The following is a 17500-nucleotide window of genomic DNA, read 5'->3' on the forward strand; positions in this document are numbered from 1 at the left end:
CGATGGTCGCTGCTCTCTGAGCCCTTCGGGAGGTACCTGGGAGGCAGCGAAGACCGGATCAGCTGCTTCGCTCAGGTATTGGGGGTTGATATAGGAGTTGTGTGTCCGCATCCTGGCTTCATAGACTAGACGTAACATAGTTAACGTAAATCGGGGACCTTATATATTATGTTACAAGACAGAAAGGGGTTGGTTGGTCGGGGTGTATGTGTGGTCGGGGTGTATGTGGGGTCGGGGTGTATGTGTGGTCGGGGTGAATGTGTGGTCGGGGTGTATGTGGGGTCGGGGTGTATGTGTGGTCGGGGTGAATATGTGTCGGGTGTATGTGTGGTCGGGGTGTATGTGTGGTCGGGGTGTATGTGTGGTCGGGGTGTATGTGGGGTCAGGGTGTATGTGTCGGGGTGTATGTGTGGTCGGGGTGTATGTGTGGTCGGGGTGATTGTGGGGTCGGGGTGTATGTGTGGTCGGGGTGTATGTGGGGTCGGGGTGTATGTGTGGTCGGGGTGAATGTGTGGTCGGGGTGTATGTGGGGTCGGGGTGTATGTGTGGTCGGGGTGAATATGTGTCGGGTGTATGTGTGGTCGGGGTGTATGTGTGGTCGGGGTGTATGTGTGGTCGGGGTGTATGTTTGGTCGGGGTGTATGTGTGGTCTGGGTGTATGTGTCGGGGTGTATGTATGTGGTCGGGGTGTATGTGCGGTCGGGGTGTATGTGTCGGGTGTTTGTGTTGTACGGGTGTATGTGTCGGGGTGTATGTGTGGTGGGGGTGTATGTGTGGTCGGGGTGTATTGTGGTCAGGGTGTATGTTTGGTGGGGTGTATGTGTGGTCGGGGTGTATGTGTGGTTGGGGTGTATGTGTGGTCTGGGTGTATGTGTCGGGGTGTATGTGTGGTCGGGGTGTATGTGTGGTCGGGGTGTATGTGTCGGAGTGTTATGTGTGGTCGGGGTGTATGTGTGGTCGGGGTGTATGTGTCGGGTGTTTGTGTTGTACGGGTGTATGTGTCGGGGTGTATGTGTGGTGGGGGTGTATGTGTGGTCGGGGTGTATGTGTGGTCAGGGTGTATGTTTGGTGGGGGTATATGTGTGGTCGGGGTGTATGTGTGGTTGGGGTGTATGTGTGGTGTGGGTGTATGTGTCGGGGTGTATGTGTGGTCGGGGTGTATGTGTCGGAGTGTTATGTGTGGTCAGGGTGTATGTGTGGTCGGGGTGTATGTGTGGTCGGGGTGTATGTGTCGGGTGTTTGTGTTGTACGGGTGTATGTGTCGGGGTGTATGTGTGGTTGGGGTGTATGTGTGGTCTGGGTGTATATGTGTCGGGGTGTATGTGTGGTCAGGGTGTATGTGTGGTCGGGGTGTATGTGTCGGGGTGTTATGTGTGGTCGGGGTGTATGTGTGGTCGGGGTGTATGTGTGGTCGGGGTGTATGTGTGGTCGGGGTGTATGTGTCGGGGTGTATGTGCGGTCGGGGTGAATGTGTGGTCGGGGTGTATGTGTGGTCGTGGTGTATGTGTGGTCGTGGTGTATGTGTGGTCGGGGTGTATGTGTGGTACGGATGTATGTGTGGTCGGGGTGTATGTGTCGGGGTGTATGTGTGGTCGGGGTGTATGTGTGGTCGGGGTGTATTTGTCGGGGTGTTATCTGTGGTCGGGGTGTATGTGTGGTCGGGGTGTATGTGTGGTACGGATGTATGTGTGGTTGGGGTGTATGTGTGGTCGGGGTGTATGTGTGGTACAGGTGTATGTGTGGTCGGGGTGTATGTGTCGGGGTGTATGTGTGGTCGGGGTGTATGTGTGGTCGGGGTGTATGTGTGGTCGGGGTGTATGTGTGGTACGGGTGTATGTGTGGTCGGGGTGTATGTGTCGGGGTGTATGTGTGGTCAGGGTGTATGTGTCGGGGTGTATGTGTGGTCGGGGTGTATGTGTGGTCAGGGTGTATGTGTGGTCGGGGTGTATGTGTCGGGTGTATGTGTGGTACGGGTGTATGTGTGGTCGGGGTGTATGTGTCGGGGTGTATGTGTGGCCGGGGTGTATGTGTGGTCAGGGTGTATGTTTGGTCGGGGTGTATGTGTGGTCGGGGTGTATGTGTGGTCTGGGTGTATGTGTCGGGGTGTATGTGTGGTCGGGGTGTATGTGTCGGGGTGTTATGTGTGGTCGGGGTGTATGTGTGGTCGGGGTGTATGTATCAGGGTGTTATGTGTGGTCGGCGTGTATGTGTGGTCGGGGTGTATGTGTGGTCGGGGTGTATGTGTCGGGGTGTTACGTGTGGTCGGGGTGTATGTGTGGTCAGGGTGTATGTGTGGTCGGGGTGTATGTGTGGTCGGGGTGTATGTGTGGTCAGGGTGTATGTTTTGTCTGGGTGTATGTGTGGTCGGGGTGTATGTGTTTTCTGGGTGTATGTGTCGGGGTGTATGTGTGGTCGGGGTGTATGTGTGGTCGGGGTGTAGGTGTCGGGGTGTTATGTGTGGTCGGGGTGTATGTGTGGTCGGGGTGTATGTGTGGTCGGGGTGTATGGGTCGGGTGTATGTGTGGTTGGGGTGTATGTGTGGTTGGGGTGTATGTGTGGTACGGGTGTATGTGTGGTCGGGGTGTATGTGTGGTCGGGGTATGTGTGGTCGGGGTGTATGTGTGGTCAGGGTGTATGTGTCGGGGTGTTATGTGTGGTCGGGGTGTATGTGTGGTCGGGGTGTATGTGTGGTACGGGTGTATGTGTGGTCGGGGTGTATGTGTCGGGGTGTTATGTGTGGTCGGGGTGTATGTGTGGTCGGGGTGTATGTGTGGTACGGGTGTATGTGTGGTCGGTATGTGTATATGTGTATGTGGTGGAATCTCATCATGGACAACTTGAGCATTTTTACCTTATTAACCCTAACCCTAACCATAACTTTGCAACTACTTAGCATGTTAACCCTTACCCTAACCCTAACCCTAACCCTAACCCCTAACCCTAACCCCTAACCCCTAACCCTAACCCTAACCCTAACCCCTAACCCTAACCCTAACCCCTAACCCCTAACCCTAACCATAACCCTAACCATAACTTTGCAACTACTTAGCATGTTAACCCTTACCCTACCTTAAAACTATTTAGCTTAACTCCTAACCATAACCTTAACCATTTAACCTAACTCCTAACCATAACCTTAACCATGTAACCTAATTCCTAACCATAACCTTAACCATTTAACCTAACTCCTAACCTTAACCTTAACCATTTAACCTAACTCCTAACCATAACCTTAACCATTTAACCTAACTCCTAACCTTAACCTTATACATTTAACCTAATTCCTAACCTTAACCTTATACATTTATCCTAATTCCTAACCATAACCTTAACCATTTATCCTAATTCCTAACCATAACCTTAACCATTTAACCTAAATCCTAACCTTAACCTTAACCATTTAACCTAACTCCTAACCTTAACCTTAACCATTTAACCTAACTCCTAACCGTAAACCTTAACCATTTAACCTAACTCCTAACCTTAACCATAATCCCTAACCTCTAGCCTAGCTAAAGTTAGCCACCTACCTAACGTTGGACACAACAAATTGGAATTTGTAACATATAGTACGACTCGCAATTGAAAACATATCATATGAGTTGTAATTCGTAACATACAGTATCATATGAGTTGTAATTCGTAACATACAGTATCATATGAGTTGGATAATGGCCACAAATGAATTACATACCAATACGAAACTGTAACATCATACTAAAGGAAGTGTCTTGGATTTCCCCATACTGAATAGTAGGGGAATCCTCTGAGACCATGTTGGAGTGTGCAGGTGTATAGCCTGTAGTGCTTGTGCCTGTGTGCAGTGTTGAGGAGTAGTGAACTACATTTTGCCATGTAGCTGAACTAAATTCAAAATCTAGGTAGTGTTTTCAGTAGTTAATTTCTTTATTGCCATGTAGCGGTGTAGCTAACGACTGGAACTACACACTACTGTTTTACCATGTAGCGGTGTAGCTAACTACTGTAACTACACACTACTGTTTTGCCATGTAGCGGTGTAGCTAACTAACAATTGGAACTACCCACTACTGTTTTACCATGTAGCGGTGTAGCTAACCACTGTAACTACACACTACTGTTTTACCATGTAGCGGTGTAGCTAACTACTGGAACTACACTACTGTTTTACCATGTAGCGGTGTAGCTAGCTAACTACTGGAACTACACACTACTGTGTTACCATGTAGCGGTGTAGCTAACTACTAGAACTACACACTACTGTTTTACCATGTAGCAGTGTAGCTAACTACTGTAACTACACACTACTGTTTTACCATGTAGCTAACTACTGGAACTACACACTACTGTTTTACCATGTGGCGGAGTAGCTAACTACTGGAGCTACACACTACTGTTTTACCATGTAGCGGTGCAGCTAACTACTGTAACTACACACTACTGTTTTACCATGTAGCGGTGTAGCTAACTACTGGAACTACACTACTGTTTTACCATGTAGCGGTGTAGCTAGCTAACTACTGGAACTACACACTACTGTGTTACCATGTAGCGGTGTAGCTAACTACTAGAACTACACACTACTGTTTTACCATGTAGCAGTGTAGCTAACTACTGTAACAACACACTACTGTTTTACCATGTAGCTAACTACTGGAACTACACACTACTGTTTTACCATGTGGCGGAGTAGCTAACTACTGGAGCTACACACTACTGTTTTACCATGTAGCGGTGCAGCTAACTACTGTAACTACACTCTACTGTTTTACCATGTAGCGGTGAAGCTAACTACTGGAACTACACTACTGTTTTACCATGTAGCGGTGTAGCTAACTAACTACTGGAACTACACACTACTGTTTTACCATGTAGCGGTGTAGCTAACTAACTACTGGAACTACACACTACTGTTTTACCATGTAGCGGTGTAGCTAACTAACTACTGGAACTACACACTACTGTTTTACCATGTAGCGGTGTAGCTAACTAACTACTGGAACTACACACTACTGTTTTACCATGTAGCGGTGTAGCTAACTACTGGAACTACACACTATTGTTTTGCTGTGTAGCTAACTACTGGAACTACACATTACTGTTTTATCATGTAGCGGTGTAGCTAACTACTGGAACTACACTACTGTTTTACCATGTAGCGGTGTAGCTAACTAACTACTGGAACTACACACTACTGTTTTACCATGTAGCGGTGTAGCTAACTAACTACTGGAACTACACACTACTGTTTTACCATGTAGCGGTGTAGCTAGCTAACTACTGGAACTACACACTACTGTGTTACCATGTAGCGGTGTAGCTAACTACTAGAACTACACACTACTGTTTTACCATGTAGCAGTGTAGCTAACTACTGTAACTACACACTACTGTTTTACCATGTAGCTAACTACTGGAACTACACACTACTGTTTTACCATGTGGCGGAGTAGCTAACTACTGGAGCTACACACTACTGTTTTACCATGTAGCGGTGCAGCTAACTACTGTAACTACACTCTACTGTTTTACCATGTAGCGGTGTAGCTAACTACTGGAACTACACTACTGTTTTACCATGTAGCGGTGTAGCTAACTAACTACTGGAACTACACACTACTGTTTTACCATGTAGCGGTGTAGCTAACTAACTACTGGAACTACACACTACTGTTTTACCATGTAGCGGTGTAGCTAACTAACTACTGGAACTACACACTACTGTTTTACCATGTAGCGGTGTAGCTAACTACTGGAACTACACACTATTGTTTGCTGTGTAGCTAACTACTGGAACTACACACTACTGTTTTATCATGTAGTGGTGTAGCTAGCTACTGGAACTACACTCTACTGTTTTACCATGTGGCGGAGTAGCTAACTACTGGAACTACACACTACTGTTTTACCATGTGGCGGAGTAGCTAACTACCGGAACTACACTCTACTGTTTTACCATGTAGCGGTGTAGCTAACTAACTATTGGAACTACACACTACTGTTTTACCATGTAGCGGTGCAGCTAACTACTGTAACTACACTCTACTGTTTTACCATGTAGCGGTGTAGCTAACTAACTACTGGAGCTACACACTACTGTTTTACCATGTAGCAGTGTAGCTAACTAACCACTGGAACTACACACACACCTTGGTCTCGGCATTGTCTCCCTGTCTAAATAAAGACACCTTGGTCTCAGCATTGACTCCCTGTCTAAGTAAAGACACCTTGGTCTCAGCATTGACTCCCTGTCTAAGTAAAGACACCTTGGTCTCAGCATTGACTCCCTGTTTAAATAAAGACACCTTGGTCTCAGCATTGACTCCCTGGTCTCCGCATTGACTCCCTGTCTCTAAATAAAGACACCTTGGTCTCAGCATTGACTCCCTGTCTCTAAATAAAGACACCTTGGTCTCAGTATTGACTCCCTGTCTAAATAAAGACACCTTGGTCTCAGCATTGACTCCCTGTCTAAATAAAGACACCTTGGTCTCAGCATTGACTCCCTGTCTAAATAAAGACACCTTGGTCTCAGCATTGTCTCCCTGTCTAAATAAAGACACCTTGGTCTCAGCATTGACTCCCTGTCTAAATAAAGACACCTTGGTCTCAACATTGTCTCCCTGTCTAAATAAAGACACCTTGGTCTCAGCATTGACTCCCTGTCTAAATAAAGACACCTTGGTCTCAGCATTGACTCCCTGTCTAAATAAAGGCACCTTGGTCTCAGCATTGACTCCCTGTCTAAATAAAGACACCTTGGTCTCAGCATTGACTCCCTGTCTGAATAAAGACACCTTGGTCTCAGCATTGACTCCCTGTCTCTAAATAGGGGGCACAGCAAGTGTGTGGGGTGGATTTCGGTACGCAGACCTGCGGGCAAGGATATGTGTGTATTAACAGGATGTGTGTGTATTAATAGGATGTGTGTATTAACAGGACGTGTGTATTAACAGGATGTGTGTATTAACAGGAAGTGTGTAAACAGGATGTGTGTATTAACAGGATGTGTATAAACAGGATGTGTATATAAACAGGATGTGTGTATTAACAGGATGTGTGTGTATTAATAACAGGATGTGTGTATTAACAGGATGTGTGTGTATAAACAGGATGTGTGTGTATAAACAGGATGTGTGTGTGTGTGTTCCAGACAGCGTCAGCCGCAGAGAAGTGGTGTGTCCACCTGGCCATGCATCCCCAGGTAACTAATGCACACACACACACACACACACACACACACACAAACACACACACACACACACACACACACACACACACACACACACACACACACACACACACACACACACACACACACACACACACACACACACACACATACATCACCCTGCCTCCAAAACTCCCCCCAGGTGAACCTGTTCAGCCTGGCCAGGAAGCGTTATGCCCACCTAACCTCTAACCCCTCCCCCCCAGGTGAACCTGTTCAGCCTGGCCAGGAAGCGTTATGCCCACCTGACCTCTAACCCCGACCACTCTGAGGTCTCTATAGACCGTGACTTCCCGTGGGGTGTGGACTCTCTGGTCACCCTGGTGTTCCTGGATCAACGCTATCACCTGCAGACGTCTGATAACCGCTTCCTGAAGAACGACGGCAGCCTGGAGGCCACGCCGGACAAGACGACCGGATACACGCTGGAGTTCCGCTCCGGCAAGGTGGCGTTCAGGGATTGTTCCGGGCGCTACCTGGCGCCGTCGGGCCCGAGCGGGACCATGAAGAGCGGGAAGACTAGCCGCGTGGGGAAGGATGAGATGTTCGCTCTGGAGCAGAGTCACCCTCAGGTGGTTCTCACCGCCGGCAACGAGAGGAACGTCTCCACCAGGCAAGGTAGGACCAACACAACCTTCTAGAACAGGACTAGAACCTAACCAGAGTCACCCTCAGGTGGTTCTCACCGCCGGCAACGAGAGGAACGTCTCCACCAGGCAAGGTAGGACCAACACAACCTACTAGAACAGGACTAGAACCTAACCAGAGTCACCCTCAGGTGGTTCTCACCGCCGGCAACGAGAGGAACGTCTCCACCAGGCAAGGTAGGACCAACACAACCTACTAGAACAGGACTAGAACCTAACCAGAGTCACCCTCAGGTGGTTCTCACCGCCGGCAACGAGAGGAACGTCTCCACCAGGCAAGGTAGGACCAACACAACCTACTAGAAAAGGACTAGAACCTAACCAGAGTCACCCTCAGGTGGTTCTCACCGCCGGCAACGAGAGGAACGTCTCCACCAGGCAAGGTAGGACCAACACAACCTACTAGAACAGGACTAGAACCTAACCAGAGTCACCCTCAGGTGGTTCTCACCGCCGGCAACGAGAGGAACGTCTCCACCAGGCAAGGTAGGACCAACACAACCTACTAGAACAGGAATAGAACCTAACCAGAGTCACCCTCAGGTGGTTCTCACCGCCGGCAACGAGAGGAACGTCTCCACCAGGCAAGGTAGGACCAACACAACCTACTAGAACAGGACTAGAACCTAACCAGAGTCACCCTCAGGTGGTTCTCACCGCCGGCAACGAGAGGAACGTCTCCACCAGGCAAGGTAGGACCAACACAACCTACTAGAACAGGACTAGAACCTAACCAGGCAAGGTAGGAACAACACAACCTACTAGAACAGGACTAGAACCTAACCAGAGTCACCCTCAGGTGGTTCTCACCGCCGGCAACGAGAGGAACGTCTCCACCAGGCAAGGTAGGACCAACACAACCTTAGTGGAACCTTACTAGAACCTTACCAGGGAAGACAGGATGAACACAACCTTAGTGGAACCTTACTAGAACCATACGAGGCAAGATAGGACCAACACAACCTTAGTGGAACCTTACTAGAACCATACCAGGGAAAATAGGATTAACACAACCTTACTAGAACCATACCAGGGAAGATAGGACCAACGCAACCTTACTAGAACCTTAACAGGAAAGATAGGATGTACACAACCTTAGTGGAACCTTACCAGAACCATACCAGGGAAGACAGGAGCTACACAACTTTAGTGGAACCGTACTAGAACCTTACTAAGGATGATAGGACCAACACAACCTTAGTGGAACCTTACTAGAACCTTACCAGGCAAGATAGGACCAACACAACCTTAGTGGAACCTTACTAGAACCATACCAGGGAAGATAGGACCAACTCAACCTTACTAGAACCTTACCAGGCAAGATAGGACCAACACAACTTTAGTGGAACCTTACTAGAACCTTACCAGGGAAGATAGGACCAAGACAACCTTAGTGGAACCTTACTAGAACCATACCAGGGAAAATAGGATTAACACAACCTTACTAGAACCATACCAGGGAAGATAGGACCAACGCAACCTTACTAGAACCTTAACAGGAAAGATAGGATGTACACAACCTTAGTGGAACCTTACCAGAACCATACCAGGGAAGACAGGAGCTACACAACTTTAGTGGAACCTTACTAGAACCTTACTAAGGATGATAGGACCAACACAACCTTAGTGGAACCTTACTAGAACCTTACCAGGCAAGATAGGACCAACACAACCTTAGTGGAACCTTACTAGAACCATACCAGGGAAGATAGGACCAACGCAACCTTACTAGAACCTTACCAGGCAAGATAGGACCAACACAACTTTAGTGGAACCTTACTAGAACCTTACCAGGGAAGATAGGACCAAGACAACCTTAGTGGAACCTTACTAGAACCTTACCAGGAAAGATAGGACCAACACAACCTTAGTGGAACCTTACTAGAACCTTACCAGGCAAGATAGGACAAACACAACCTTGTGGAACCTTACTAGAACCATACCAGGGAAGATAGGACCAACTCAACCTTACTAGAACCTTACCAGGAATGATAGGACCAACACAACCTTAGTGGAACCTTACTAGAACCATACCAGGGAAGATAGGACCAACGCAACCTTAGTGGAACCTTACTAGGGATGATAGGATCAACACAACCTTACTAGTTTAACCTTACTAGAAACTTATCAGGGAAGAACAACAACAACCTAGAACTAGAGACCTATAGAACCTTTCTAGAACATCCACCAGGCAAAGTAGGACATGCAGAAATAGAATGAGGTGATATCTATAATGGTTGACCTAAACAGAGTTGACCTCATCTCTTCAAACAGTTCATAACTTTTAAAGGAACAAGAACATCCAAACAAACACAATACCGGAATTTCCAGTAGTGTTTCTAGTCTGATGGAGACTGTGTCCTGTGACCTTATTTCAACTTCTATGAGCACCTAAATGACACAGCTACCAACCTCTAGCGGTGTCTGTCCTGTGACCTGATTTCAACTTCTATGAGCACCTAAATGACACAGCTACCAACCTCTAGCGGTGTCTGTCCTGTGACCTGATTTCAACTTCTATGAGCACCTAAATGACACAGCTACCAACCTCTAGCGGTGTCTGGGGTGTGACCTTATGACCTCTAGCGGTGTCTGGGGTGTGACCTTATGACCTCTAGCGGTGTCTGGGGTGTGACCTTATGACCTCTAGCGGTGTCTGGGGTGTGATGCTTCCTCTGGAACAGGACAGGAAAGAGGAGAGGAATGTTTTCATTTAGGGAAACCCATTCCACGTTCCTCTGGTGACATCACTGTCTCTCACAGCTGGGAGGGGGGGGGGGGGTATTAGGGGCTCAGACAGGGTCAGATTAGAGTCTCCTCTCTCATCTTCTTTTACAGATTGAAGACCTCTTCCTCCCTCCTCTTGTCATCATCCCCTTCCCCTTCCCCTCCTCCTCCTCTTTCTACCACTGCTCCTCTTCCTTATCCCTTCCTCTCCTTCTCCTTCTCTTCCCCTCCCCTTCTTGTCATCATCCCCTTCTCCTCTTCCTCTTCTCCACCTTCTCTTCCTTATCCCTTCCTCTCCTTCTCCCTCTCTTCCCCTCCACCTCTTGTCATCATCCCCTTCCCCTCCTCCTCTTCCTCTTCTCCACCTCCTCTTCCTTATCTCTTTCATCCCCTCTTCCTCTCCTCCACCTCTTTCATCCCCTCTTCCTCTTCTCCTCTTCTCTCCTCCTCTTTCCTCCTCCTTCTCTTCCCCTCCTCCTCTTTCCTCCTCCTCCCCTTCCCCAGCTCCTCTTTACTCCTCCTCCTCCTCCTCCCCTTCCCCAGCTCCTCTTTCCTCCTCCTCCTCCTCCTCCCCTTCCCCAGCTCCTCTTTCCTCCTCCTCCACCTCCTCCTCCTCTTTCATCTTTCCTCCTCCTCCCCTTCCCCTCCTCCTCTTTCCTCCTCCTCCTCCTCTTCCCCTCCTCCTCTTGCCTCCTCCTCCTCCTCCTCTTCCCCAGCTCCTCTTTCCTCCTCCTCCTCCTCCGCCTCCTCCTCTTCCCCTCCTCCTCTTTCCTCTTCCCCAGCTCCTCTTCCTCCTCCTCTTCCTCTTCCCCAGCTCCTCCTTCCTCCTCCTCCCCTTCCCCAGCTCCTCTTTACTCCTCCTCCTCCTCCTCCCCTTCCCCAGCTCCTCTTTCCTCCTCCTCCTCCTCCCCTTCCCCAGCTCCTCTTTCCTCCTCCTCCACCTCCTCCTCCTCTTTCCTCCTCCTCCTCCTCCTCCTCCTCCTCCTCCTCTCCTCCTCCTCCTCCTCCTCCTCCTCCTCCTCCTCTTCCCCTCCTCCTCCTCCTCCTCCTCCCCTCCCCTCCCCTTCCCCTCCTCCTCCCCTCCTCCTCCTCCTCCTCTTCCCCAGCTCCTCTTTCCTCCTCCTCCTCCTCCTCCTCCTCCCCTTCCCCTCCTCCTTTTCCTCCTCCTCCTCCTCCTCTTCCCCTCCTCCTCTTTCCTCCCCTCCTCCTCCCCTTACCCTCCTCCTCCCCTTCCCCTCCTCCTCCCCTCCTCATCCTCCTCCTCTTTCCTCCTCCTCCTTCTCTCCCCCTCCTCCTCTTCCCCTCCTCCTCCTCCTCCTCTTTCCTCCTCCTCCTCCTCTTCCCCTCCTCCTCCTCTTTCCTCCTCCTCCTCCTCCTCCTCCCCTCCTCCTCCTCCTCCTCCTCCTCCTCCTCCTCCTCTTTCCTCCTCCTCCTCCTCTTCCCCTCCACCTCCTCCCCTCCTCCTCCTCCTCCTCTTTCCTCCTCCTCCTCCTCCTCTTCCCCTCCTCCTCTTTCCTCCTCCTCCTCCCCTTCCCCTCCTCCTCTTTCCTCCTCCTCTTCCCCTCCTCCTCTTTCCTCCTCCTCCTCCCCTCCTCCTCCTCCTCCTCCTCTTTCCTCCTCCTCTTCCCCTCCTCCTCTTTCCTCCTCCTCCTCTTCCCCTCCTCCTCTTTCCTCCTCCTCCTCCTCCCCTCCTCCTCCTCCTCTTTCCTCCTCCTCCTCCTCCTCTTCCCCTCCTCCTCTTTCCTCCTCCTCCTCTTCACCTCCTCCTCCCCTTCCCCTCCTCCTCCCCTTCCCCTCCTCCCCTTCCCCTCCTCCTCCCCTCCTCCTCCTCCTCCTCCTCTTTCCTCCTCCTCTTTCCTCCTCCTCCTCCTCCTCTTCCCCTCCTCCTCCTCCTCCTCCTCCTCCTCCTCCTCCTCCTCCTCCTCCTCCTCCTCCTCCTCCTCCTCCTCCTCCTCTTCCCCTCCTCCTCTTTCCTCCTCTTTCCTCCTCCTCCTCCTCCTCCTCTTCCCCTCCTCCTCCTCCTCCTCCTCCTCTTCCCCTCCTCCTCCCCTCCTCCTCCTCCTCTTCCCCTCCTCCTCTTTCCTCCTCCTCCTCCTCTTTCCTCCTCCTCCTCCACCTCCCCTCCTCCTCCTCCTCCTCCTCCTCCTCCTCCTCCTCTTCCCCTCCTCCTCCTCCTCCTCCTCCTCTTCCCATCCTCCTCCTCCTCATCCTCCTCCTCCTCCTCCTCCTCTTCCCCTCCTCCTCTTTCCTCCTCCTCCTCCTCCTCCTCCTCCTCCTCCTCCTCTTCCCCTCCTCCTCTTTCCTCCTCCTCCTCCTCCTCCTCTTCCCCTCCTCCTCTTTCCTCCTCCTCCTCCTCTTTCCTCCTCCTCCTCCGCCTCCCCTCCTCCTCCTCCTCCTCCTCCTCCTCTTCCCCTCCTCCTCCTCCTCCTCCTCCTCTTCCCATCCTCCTCCTCCTCCTCCTCCTCCTCCCCTCCTCTGCCCTGCATCATGTGTTTTCCATCTGCTCTCCCTTGCCCCCCTTTCTCTTCCTCCCTCTTTGCCCTTTTCTCTGTTTGTCTCTCTGCCCTTTTCTCTGTCCCCACCACTGAACACATTTTTCCGCAGAAATTCCATCCGACCTTTGTGGTCCCAGTTTAGAAACTGTGTGTGTGTGTGTGTGTGTGATTGTGTGTGTGTGTGTGTGTGTGTGTGTGTGATTGTGTGTGTGTGTGTGTGTGTGTGTGTGAGGGGGGAGGGGTTAGAACAGCATAAGTCAGCAATTACTTTGAGAAAACTAAACGAGGGAGGAGAGGAGAAAAGAGCTCTGTAGACAGAGAGAGATGGAGGAAGTTGAAAAGGGAGAGATGATGTTGCTCTTGCTGCTGGTGATTCTCTGATCCACCTCTACGCAGACGACACTATTCTGTATACTTCTGGCCCCTCTTTGGATACTGTGTTACCTAACCTCCAGACGAGCTTCAATGCCATACAACACTCCTTCCATGGCCTCCATCTGCTTTTAAATGCTAGTAAAACTAAATACATGCTCTTCAAACGATCGCTGCCCGCACCTACCCGCCCGACTAGCATCACTACTCTGGACGGTTCTTACCTAGAATATGTGGACATCTATAAGTACCTAGGTGTCTGGCTAGACTGTAAACTCTCCTTCCAGACTCACATTAAGCACCTCCAATCCAAAATTAAATCTAGAAACGGGCTTCCTATTTCGCAATAAAGCCTCCTTCACTCATGCTGCCAAACATACCCTCGTAAAACTGACTATCCTACCTATCCTTGACTTCGGCGATGTCATTTACAAAATAGCCTCCAACACTCTACTCAGAAAATTGGATGCAGTCTATCACAGTGCCATCCGTTTTGTCACCAAAGCCCCATATACTACCCACTGCCGCAACCTGTATGCTCTAGTCGGCTGGCCCTCGCTTCTTACTCGTGTGAGGGGAAGGTTTCTCTCAAAAAAGTATTTAGTCATCCACCAATTGTGCAAGTTCTCCCACTTAAAAAGGTGGGAGAGGCCTGTAATGAGATGAGAAAAAGAAATCCAGAAAATCACATTGTAGGATTTTTAATGAATTTATTTGCAAATTATGGTGGAAAATAAGTATTTGGTCAATAACAAAAGTTAATCTCAATACTTTGTTATATACCCTTTGTTGGCAATGACAGAGGTCAAACGTTTTCTGTAAGTCTTCACAAGGTTTTCACACTGTTGCTGGTAGTTTGGCCCATTCCTCCATGCAGATCTCCTCTAGAGCAGTGATGTTTTGGGGCTGTTGCTGGGCAACATGGACTTTCAACTCCCTCCAAAGATTTTCTATTGGTTTGAGATCTGGAGACTGGCTAGGCCACTCCAGGACCTTGAAATGCTTCTTACGAAGCCACTCCTTCGTTGCCCGGGCGGTGTGTTTCGGATCATTGTCATGCTGAAAGACCCAGCCACTTTTCATCTTCAATGCCCTTGCTGATGGAAGGAGGTTTTCACTCAAAATCTCACGATACATGGCCCCATTCATTCTTTCCTTTACACGGATCAGTCGTCCTGGTCCCTTTGCAGAAAAACAGCCCCAAAGCATGATGTTTCCACCCCCATGCTTCACAGTAGGTATGGTGTTCTTTGGATGCAACTCAGCATTCTTTGTCCTCCAAACGTGACATATAGACTGGTACTGTATATATAATATATGTTGGGTATTAGTGAGTGATCTACTAGTATAGACTGGTACTGTATATAATATATGTTGGGTATTAGTGAGTGATCTACTAGACCGGTTCTGTATATCTAATATATGTTGTGTATTAGTGAGTGATCTACAAGTATAGACTGGTACTGTATATATAATATATGTTGGGTATTAGTGAGTGATCTACTAGTATAGACTAGTACTGTATATATAATATATGTTGGGTATTAGTGATCTACTAGACTGGTACTGTATATATAATATATGTTGGTATTAGTGAGTGATCTACTAGACTGGTACTGTATATAATATATGTTGGGTATTAGTGAGTGATCTACTAGACTGGTACTGTATATAATATATGTTGGGGATTAGTGAGTGATCTACTAGTATAGACTGGTACTGTATATATAATATATGTTGGTATTAGTGAGTGATCTACTAGACTGGTACTGTATATAATATATGTTGGGTATTAGTGAGTGATCTACTAGACTGGTACTGTATATAATATATGTTGGGTAATAGTGATCTACTAGTATAGACTAGTACTGTATATCTAATATATGTTGGGTATTAGTGAGTGATCTACTAGACTGGTACTGTATATAATATATGTTGGGTATTAGTGTGTGATCTTCTAGTATAGACTAGTACTGTATTTCTAATATATGTTGGGTAATAGTGAGTGATCTACTAGTATAGACTGCTACTGTATATATAATATATGTTGGGTAATAGTGATCTACTAGTATAGACTGGTACTGTATTTCTAATATATGTTGGGTAATAGTGATCTACTAGACTGGTACTGTATTTCTAATATATGTTGGGTAATAGTGATCTACTAGACTGGTACTGTATTTCTAATATATGTTGGGTAATAGTGATCTACTAGTATAGACTGGTACTGTATTTCTAATATATGTTGGGTAATAGTGATCTACTAGACTGGTACTGTATTTCTAATATATGTTGGGTAATAGTGATCTACTAGTATAGACTGGTACTGTATTTCTAATATATGTTGGGTATTAGTGATCTACTAGTATAGACTGGTACTGTATTTCTAATATATGTTGGGTAATAGTGATCTACTAGACTGGTACTGTATTTCTAATATATGTTGGGTAATAGTGATCTACTAGTATAGACTGGTACTGTATTTCTAATATATGTTGGGTATTAGTGATCTACTAGACTGGTACTGTATATCTAGTATATGTTGGGTAATAGTGATCTACTAGACTGGTACTGTATTTCTAATATATGTTGGGTAATAGTGATCTACTAGTATAGACTGGTACTGTATTTCTAATATATGTTGGGTAATAGTGATCTACTAGTATAGACTGGTACTGTATTTCTAATATATGTTGGGTAATAGTGATCTACTAGACTGGTACTGTATTTCTAATATATGTTGGGTAATAGTGATCTACTAGTATAGACTGGTACTGTATTTCTAATATATGTTGGGTAATAGTGATCTACTAGTATAGACTGGTACTGTATTTCTAATATATGTTGGGTAATAGTGATCTACTAGACTGGTACTGTATTTCTAATATATGTTGGGTAATAGTGATCTACTAGTATAGACTGGTACTGTATTTCTAATATATGTTGGGTAATAGTGATCTACTAGACTGGTACTGTATTTCTAATATATGTTGGGTAATAGTGATCTACTAGACTGGTACTGTATTTCTAATATATGTTGGGTAATAGTGATCTACTAGACTGGTACTGTATTTCTAATATATGTTGGGTAATAGTGATCTACTAGACTGGTACTGTATTTCTAATATATGTTGGGTAATAGTGATCTACTAGACCGGTACTGTATTTCTAATATATGTTGGGTAATAGTGATCTACTAGACTGGTACTGTATATAATATATGTTGGGTAATAGTGAGTGATCTACTAGACTGGTACTGTATATAATATATGTTGGGTATTAGTGATCTACTAGTATAGACTAGTACTGTATATATAATATATGTTGGGTAATAGTAATCTACTAGACTAGTACTGTATATCTAATATATGTTGGGTAATAGTGAGTGATCTACTAGTATAGACTAGTACTGTATATCTAATATATGTTGGGTATTAGTGATCTACTAGACTGGTACTGTATATATAATATATGTTGGGTAATAGTGATCTAATAGACTGGTACTGTATATATTATATGTTGGGTATTAGTGATCTACTAGTATAGACTGGTACTGTATATATAATATATGTTGGGTATTAGTGATCTACTAGTATAGACTGGTACTGTATTTCTAATATATGTTGGGTAATAGTGATCTACTAGACTGGTACTGTATTTCTAATATATGTTGGGTAATAGTGATCTACTAGACCGGTACTGTATTTCTAATATATGTTGGGTATGAGTGATCTACTAGTATAGACTGGTACTGTATATAATATATGTTGGGTAATAGTGAGTGATCTACTAGTATAGACTGGTACTGTATTTCTAATATATGTTGGGTATTAGTGATCTACTAGTATAGACTGGTACTGTATTTCTAATATATGTTGGGTATTAGTGATCTACTAGACTGGTACTGTATTTCTAATATATGTTGGGTATGAGTGATCTACTAGACTGGTACTGTATATAATATATGTTGGGTATTAGTGATCTACTAGTATAGACTGGTACTGTATATAATATATGTTGGGTATTAGTGATCTACTAGTATAGACTAG

At 46.9% G+C, this 17500-nt stretch overlaps 1 protein-coding gene across 1 annotated transcript in view; it reads left to right on the top strand.

The window, feature by feature from the left end:
• Window positions 1-17500, top strand: part of LOC109880669 (fascin) — a 22000-nt gene that overhangs the window by 511 nt on the left and 3989 nt on the right. The window contains exons 1-3 of the mRNA XM_031811228.1: window positions 1-75; window positions 7133-7183; window positions 7417-7828. The exon at window positions 1-75 is cut by the window's left edge and continues 511 nt beyond it. Of these exons, the coding sequence (XP_031667088.1) occupies window positions 1-75; window positions 7133-7183; window positions 7417-7828 (538 nt within the window). The remainder of the gene's footprint in view (window positions 76-7132; window positions 7184-7416; window positions 7829-17500) is intronic.

This window comes from Oncorhynchus kisutch, unplaced genomic scaffold (assembly GCF_002021735.2).
Source record: "Oncorhynchus kisutch isolate 150728-3 unplaced genomic scaffold, Okis_V2 Okis01b-Okis20b_hom, whole genome shotgun sequence".
Lineage (NCBI taxonomy): Eukaryota > Metazoa > Chordata > Actinopteri > Salmoniformes > Salmonidae > Oncorhynchus > Oncorhynchus kisutch.